The sequence below is a fragment of the Stigmatopora argus genome, chromosome 7, assembly GCF_051989625.1.
Source record: "Stigmatopora argus isolate UIUO_Sarg chromosome 7, RoL_Sarg_1.0, whole genome shotgun sequence".
Taxonomy (NCBI): domain Eukaryota; kingdom Metazoa; phylum Chordata; class Actinopteri; order Syngnathiformes; family Syngnathidae; genus Stigmatopora; species Stigmatopora argus.
This window is the reverse complement of record NC_135393.1, coordinates 1613341-1621591: the sequence shown is the minus strand read 5'-3', so window position 1 is coordinate 1621591 and position 8251 is coordinate 1613341. Positions and strand designations below refer to the sequence as shown.

At 37.6% G+C, this 8251-nt stretch overlaps 1 protein-coding gene across 1 annotated transcript; it reads right to left on the bottom strand.

Moving 5' to 3' along the window:
• Nucleotides 1–1312: 1312 nt before the first annotated feature.
• LOC144077870 (ATP synthase peripheral stalk subunit d, mitochondrial-like) lies at nt 1313–7933 on the bottom strand. Its single transcript, XM_077605949.1, has 6 exons — nt 7771–7933; nt 7279–7400; nt 4323–4419; nt 3826–3897; nt 3676–3738; nt 1313–1493 (listed from the first exon to the last, which is right to left on the bottom strand). Exons 2-6 carry the CDS (start codon nt 7398–7400, stop codon nt 1362–1364), a joined length of 486 nt encoding a protein of 161 aa, XP_077462075.1. The 5' UTR covers nt 7771–7933; the 3' UTR covers nt 1313–1361.
• Between the last annotated feature and the right edge of the window lie 318 nt (nt 7934–8251).

Sequence of the window (8251 nt, the reverse complement as noted above, 5' to 3'; positions counted from 1 at the left end):
GACTCATCAGTCCACAGAATGTTCTTCCATAAGTGTGGAGGATCATGAAGATGTTTTGGCAAACGTAAGACGAGCCTTTATATTCTTTTTGGACAGCAATTGTTTTCACCTTGGAACTCTGGCATGGATGCCAGCTTTGGCCAGTGTTCTTCTAATAGTACAGGCTAGTGTTTTTCTTATAGTAGAGTCATGAACATTGACCTTAACTGAGGCCAGCAAGGCCTACAGTTCTTTCGATATTTTTCTAGGTTCTTTTGTGACATCCTGGATGAGCCGTCATCGCACTCGAGTCATTTTAGCTGGCCGACCACTCCGGGGTAGATATGCCACTGTTCCCAGTTCTCTCCATTTGTGGATAATGGCCCTGACAGTGGTTCACTGGAACCCCAAAGCTTTGGAAACGGCTTTGTCCATCACTTTTTTTACGCATTTCTTCTTGAATTTCTTTGGATCGTGACATGGTGCTCTGATCTTGTAGCCTACTTCACTTTGTCTGACATTGGTAATCAGGTGTGGGTGTTGCTTGTGAAATTGAACTGAGCTTTCCTACAATTGTGATTAGTCAGTTATTTTCTGATTGAACAAAGGGGGGCAATTGTTTTTCACAGAGGGCCAGACAAGTTTGTAATTTTTTTTGCCTTGGTAAATAAAATCATTTAGAAAGACCATTTTCTTTCCTTAGGTTGCCTGTCTCATATGAAAATTGATTTGATGTTCTGAAACTTGTGTGTGACAAGTCAGGAAGGGACCAAATAATATTTCAAGGCACTGCATGTCTTGTGAACAGTATAGTTGAAATTACTTTTGAAAAGTAGAGTTATCATTACTTCTCTGAAAAAGTACTGGCAGCAAGCTGTGTCAACTCTTTCTTCATGGCTCTGACACAGCCCACACTGCTTTGTCCAACGATTGAACGATGTTTGCAGATGCGTAGGTTTACCCTTGACTAGTTTCTCAATTATGAAAGTAGCAATGTTACTTTGTTTTCACAAGAAAAAATCAGGCACAAAGCAACAAGACACTGGCTGACCCAGCATAACTACCAAGTTTTGAGACTGATTGAATGACAGAAATGGACGTCAAAGTTAGCACAAAAAAAAGAAAAAACGTCTCAGTGGCGATTTGACAGCCTGCCTTCAGCCTGCAACAAATGCTAAAGGCCACAGCTGATTTTTGTGTGTGTCTTGCTCATGTGGGAAGTGGTATATTTACCTGAAGTAATTTTAAATCCATAATGAAAAGCAAACATCATTACGAATATTGAAAATTAAGACAATGCATGGTGGCCAGGGACAGACCCATTAAACTCATCCAAAATGTGTATTTTTTATTGAGAGGTGAATGGCAATTCAATGAATTAATTACAATTCAGAAATTGGCTTGTGGGGCCAGTATGGATATTTGACCATGTCCAACTTGGTCTCAGGGAAGGTGTTGTTCAGATCCTCAATGGTCATCTGGTCAAAGGGAATCATATTCCGAAACTTATTCAACTGTGAACAAAAAGAAAAGGGTGAGAGTGAGTATGTAAAATGCATGAACAAACAGGCCACATTTTTCTAACTATAAATCACAACATTGTTGTAACTTGCGTTTTTTTTTAAAGATTTTTTTTGCATGTGTATACATAACGAGTTTCATATTTTCTCAGTAAAATGTTAAAATTACATTCTCTTGATGATACTCCTTAGGGTGTGCTTAAACACAAACTATGAAGCGAGTGTAGCATTATGACAAAAGAAATTCCTGAGTACAGGGTCATTTACAAAAACAGGCACCATAGGATAGGTGGGCATCATTTCATTTTTTTGGTCGGAATACAATAAATTACAGCTATGACTAGTTAAGCTTGAGAACATAATGGAAAAACAGGTAATTGGCCTCTTCTTTTTTTTCTTGTGATATGACTTGAGCTAATCTCCACTCAGCTAGTGCCTTGTGAAAGCATTCGCCCCCTTGAACTTCTCAACCTATCACCAAATTTAAGGCTTCTAACAAAGATATAAAATTAAAACGTTTTGTCAAGAATCAAAAACAAATGGGACACAATCATGAAGTGGAACAAAATTTATTGTTATTTTAAACCTTTTAACAAAGAAAATCCTGAAATAGCATTAAGTTTTTTCGCCACCTTTTGCTGGAGTTAAAGCTGCTAGTCACTTTAGGTATTTCTCTATCAGTTTTGCACATCGAGACTGAAATTCTTGCCCATTCTTCCTTATAAAAACAGCTTGAACTCAGTGAGGTTGATGGAGAGCGTTTGTGATTTTATTTCATATTGCACAGCAATATGGTTTGACAGTAAATTTATAAAAATAAAGATGCCTGTCAAAACTTCTGCAGGTTTTATTATTCATTACTTTTCATAGTGCAATGAGGGAGTTGTCTAATTTTAATTGCACTACAGCAGTGGTGCCTCGACATACGATCTTAATCCGTTCCGGGACTGAGATCGTATGTCGAGCTTTTCGTAACTCGAGCGGACGTTTCCCATTGAAATGAACTAAAAACAAATTAATTTGTTCCAACCCTCTGAAAAAACACCAAAAACAGGATATTGGATTGGAAAAAATGTTTTTTCTTCTAATTCGCCATCTATTAACAAAGTAACACATAACTAGTGGTTTAATAGTAATGAAATGTGTTTAATAGAAGTAAAATTAGACGCATTTCGCGGAGGGTAGAGACAGCGACATACACGGAGGCGGAGGGGGACTTTATCCACGGCACTCGTAAACGAACAAACAAATTTAAATTAACTTGGATTAATATATACAGACACACTCAAACATACGTTTAATGTAACTTTACACAAAACTGAATTCTAATTTTGTTTTAATCTTTTTTTACCTTCGTTTTCCGGGTTAGCGGTTTGCCACGCCTCTACCCTCACGTTCGCCGTCGATGGGCTGTTTGCTGTTGTATTCCCTTCAAAATATTCCGAAAATGATGCACACAAATGTCCTCACAATAGGATAACGGACGACCACTTGCCCACGAGAAGTAGTCTTGAAGGAGCGATCGCGGGAGCTAAGGCTAAGGAAAGAATAACAGGAAATGCAATAGCTGAGCTTACCCACGTATTGATTGTGGGTAATGAAGTTTTGTTCTGAGAAAGGGTGCCATTGCCTATCAGTGTTGTGTGCCCGAGTATACTTCATTACCCAGAAAGCCCTCTTTTTGCCCGCACATGCGCGTTGTGCATTTCCTGGTCGAAACTCGTCTGAATAAATCGTTCAGTGCTCGTAGATATCCGTTATACACGAAAGAGATGCGGCAAAAAAAAGACAGTGGGCTACAATGATAAACAGCCTCTCATGTCATGGCCAGCTGGCTTGGACGCATCTCGAAATTTTGATCGTATCGCGGGCGAATTATTCGATCGAAATTTTCATCGTACCACGAGCTGATCGTAGGTCGAGGTACCACTGTACCAAAATATTGCAACATACGCAGGATTGTTGTCAAAACCTGGGTTTTTGCAAAAATTGCAATGTGAGAAGGAAAAGGAAACAGACCAAATGAATTTTGGTGCGGACCAAAGAAAGCAAACTAGGACTATTTTGGTGTGAATACGCCTTTAAATTAAGTGAAATTTGGGCAAGGTGGCTCTATGTTACGAAATTTAATCCTTATTCCTTAAGGATACACAACAATTATTTTTGGCACTCTCACCTCTTCCTCATACTGGGCAATACGAGCTTTTGACGCCTCCACGTAAGCTTTGGCGTCTTTGTCCTGGTGAAATAAAAGTTTTGTGAAATAATGAGACATTGAGGTTCAAATATATTCTAGAAGGATGGAATAGTTTAGGTTGACACTGACCGCTTCTTGCTCCTGCGCGTTGATGTCACCTGACTGTGTATCAACAGGTTTGGGGATCTGCAGTGCTTTGAACTATAAACAAAAGAAGAACGTGTAAAGGTATGCTGATTACCCTTGTAAAAGACCAGATTGGTGAAATTGTGTAATCATGTTTGACTGGAATGAAATACACCCACTGCAGCCCTTTGTGGAATAATTTGGAGACACTTAATCAGTGGTTCTTAACCTTGTTGGAGCTTCCGAACCCTACTTTAGTGCGAAATAAAATGTGATTTTTTTCAAATTCAAGATATGTAAATTCCTTGCAGCACTGATTGGCCAAGCAATGTCAAGTGGTCATCTGCAGCCAGTAATGATCAAGCAAGTCATGTTATCGTGAATAGGAATGAGTCGATGTGTCTTGACCTCCGTGTCAGAGGCTCCACCGAAGCCCTTGGGTTCGATCGAACCCAGGTTAAGAACCACTGTTCTAGATTCTGGTTTGTAGTTAAATTTACCTTCTTCTCAAACTCTTCAACCATTCCAGCTTTGGCCACAGAAGTCTTGTAGTGGGTCCAGTCAATGGCAATGGGAGACTCAGGCAGGGAAGCCAGTCTAGTAGGAGAAATAAATAGAATGAACCCTACTAACCCTAAACACCTAACCCTTCTCAGCTGTTAGCAAGTTGCTGGATTCACAATATGTTAAAACTAAATGTTCAACAGCATATATAACCTATGTGATTGAAAAGAAGCTACGTTGCAATTAAATTGTAGCCAATCGTGCCACTGGCAATGTGGAAAATCTGGCAGATTTTTCAATTTGTATAATGTAAAGACATTTCTAATTACCCCAGGTGACATGTCAGGCAAATGGCCCTCACCAGCATGGGAAATTGTGCCTCACCACGATTTCAAATCATCATTACATGGTTAATGTGAGCTTATTTTAGGGAAGGTCCGAGAGCATTCCCATCAGCACGATTTTATATTAAATCTAAGACACTCATTTTGATTTAACACTTAAGGACCCTTGGTAACCTTGCTGTCTGTCTCTTATTTTTGGCCTACTTGAAATGAACCTATGCATGCAAGGAATCCCGCTGGAGCAGGAGACACAGGTGAGCGAATATTCATGAAGAGCAGGGGGATGACAAAAATTGTTTTCACAATAAAAAATATATATATCAGTGGATATCAATAATCACGATAACTATCAAATATTTTTTCTTTCGAATTTGAAACTTCAAACTTCTGTGAATAAGAAATAAATTATGCTCCCCATTATTCAATTATGAAAGTAAATGTTACCTTTATAAGAAAAGATAATATAAAATATGATTTTAAAATGTATTTTTGATGTTCTGTTGTGCAATAAAGATAAGACAACTCCATCCTTACACTATGAAAAGTAAACAATAAAACCAGAAATTTTGACTGATGGCTTTATTTTTTATAAATTCTTATTCAAACCAAAAGTTGATGTGCACTATCATAGTAAATAAAATAATCAACTGAAGACAAGGCAAGCAGACTATTTTCAGCCTCACAAAAAGTGTAAACTTACCTCACATATGACCGTTTACAAAAAATAAAATAAAAAGGGGTGAATGAACTTCATCCATTTAACCCACGTTACAAGTTTTAGATTTTTGCGACATTTACATAGAATGGGGAAACACCTTTATATCAAGTAAGAAAAATATTACAGGCTGTTCTCAAATGAGGACAGTGGGTTAAGGACATTTTCAATAAGGCTGCTCTTTGTCCACAGGTACAGTGGTACCTCTACTTACAAAATTAATTGGTTTCATAACTTTTTTTGTAACTTTAAATTTTCGTAAGTAGGTGTACTTTATACTTAAATACTGTAATTCGTTCCAGTCCTCACACAACTACCAACTAAACCCTTTAAAATTGGTCAAAGTGTCCCCATTTTGTATGAAAGATGTGAGGAAACACAAAAATGAGAGAAAACTATAAGGAAATGATTGATTAATGTCTTAAAATAAATAAAGCATATGAAAATGTGCCGTTCCGCTGAAATAGTTCCCTCCGCGGCCGTTATAATAGGGATGTGATACCCGTGTTTGTCTGCCAGATGACGGCAAGAGCTCGTTCTACCATGGCCGAAAGCCGTCCACTTTTTGTCCACTACATTTTAGACTTTTACATGTGCCCTGTGTGTGTTTGTGTGCGTGTGCGTGAAAATATGTGCCGCGTTGCATTTGTATTTAATAACGTAATAGGGCATCATTAATAATTAATAATAATAATTGCAATCATTAATGAGGGGAGCATTTAGCTGAGGTGCACAGGTATGTAAGAGAGAATCTTGAAACATGGATAGTAGTTGTTGTGAGAGCGCCAATTGAATTGAATTGAATGCTTTTATTGTCACTACATGAGATAGAATAAGAGAGATGAAATGAGAGGCCAGTAGAAGGTAGCGATGTTCTAAAGTGAAGTGACAATATTTTCAAAATAAAATAACGGATGAGGAAATGCATTTAATTTTTTGAGGATTTCGTAACTTGGATCTTTTTCGAATCTCCATTTGCATATAAAAAAAATCGTAACCTGAACATTTCGTACCTAGAGGCATTCGTAAGTAGAGATATGGCTGTATTTTCAAGCTATTTTTTATAAAAAGAAAAATAACCAGGGAGAATTCACTTGGATCTTTTAGTGTATCGGCTCGGTGTTGTCCTGCATCTCCAAATCACTCATTTTGGCCATGTCATTGTCCTTTTCATGTTCCGTGCTAAAAACCCTGTTGACTTATCATTCTCCTTATTATTGTTCTGGAAATTCTGTTCATGTCGCAACAGCGCCCCATTCTTGTGGTGGTCGTGTCTTGTAATTGCTGTTTAAAATTATCAATTTATCGAAAGTTTTTATTTTTATTGTTAACAAAAAATATTGCACAAGAATTATCGTTATTCTTTTATACCCCAGGTCTAATTTATTATATCATTGTAAAATAGCAAAGTTTATATTGAATAGAAATTCTACTTTATATCTCTGCAATGTGACAATAGCACTACACAGAATGCCATCAAGTAGGCTGCTTTTACTCATTGCCTGCAATTGAAAAATAGACATCAAATTCATTCAAACTGAGAGGAGTGGCTGTGAACACTCATCTTTCATTGTGCCATTGCCAGAGCTAGACATCCAATTCATTTTGACTGCCCAAACGGATTGGATGTCTAGCGCTGTCAATGGCAACCAATGAGTTCATGAAAAAAGGGATGTTGCAGAAAGGCATAGATAAGAACCCACTAAAAGTTCAAAGAATTACATTCAGGGCACTAGGAAGAAAATTATTACACAAACCTGGTAATCTATATAAAATATGTGCAAAAATAAGGCTTTAGTGCCACTTTAAAGCTCAATGTGTGAAGACTTTCGGAGTGATGAGATACAAACCAGACTTAGCAATAAACGGCAATGTTAAAGAAATTTAACTAACTTAGCAGAGATGGCATCACTGCGGGTTTTCAGGGCGTTGAACATGCCCTTCTGGTTTGGAGGAACACGCTCAGCAAACGCCACCCAGTCGAGGGCCTTCAGGGCTACGCGGCGGCTAGCCATCTTGACAACCAGAAAAAGACAAGCCACTGTACAGTCAATTAAAAGTGAAAATGTTTCTGCTGTAATAGCCAAATATTAACAAAATTACTTTATGAAAATACATAGAGATTACAAACTTAGAACAGCTAATCAAGCACAGTACAAAGTACAAAAACAGTAGATACAGTGGTTTTCTTTCTTTACATTAAAATTGGATGGTAGGGGACGTAGCACCAGCTAGGGTTGCGAGCCAAGGTCAGAGAAGATCCTCTGACGTTAAGGTTCTAATCAAACTTCCAAGTTTACATATGCAACGGAAACATTCGCGAGCAAAAGCAAATTTAATTCACAAATACTTCATTAAAACGTGCTAATACCTAAGCTTACTCACCTCTCTTCTTCAAGGATTCTGGACAGGCTCTTCAAAACGTCAGACAGAGGCGAGCGGAAATTATTCTTCTTTGAAATAAAATGTTAAAAAAAGAAAGAAAGAAAACGCGTCTGCATTGCACTTATCGCCGTCTTTTGGTCAAACGCAACAACTACAACTACGTTTGCGTGCAAAGCAGTACTGACATGAGCAAACCTTTGGGCCAAATCAATGTACCAAATACTATGGGACTTTTAATATTATAATGCTTGTTGATTCAGTTTATCACGCCACTTTTATCGCTTCTGGTAACAGTTTGGAGAAAAGTTTTTTATAGTTAATTTATAAAATCAAGCAACTTAATTATAGTGCGACAAAAGTTTAAAATTTCAAAGTATCCATGGCGGAGTTTTACAAATTGTCTTTTCATTTCATTGTTTTATCCTGTTGAAATCCTTTCATTCATTCAGTCATTTTCTCAACTGCTTTATCCTCGCAAGGA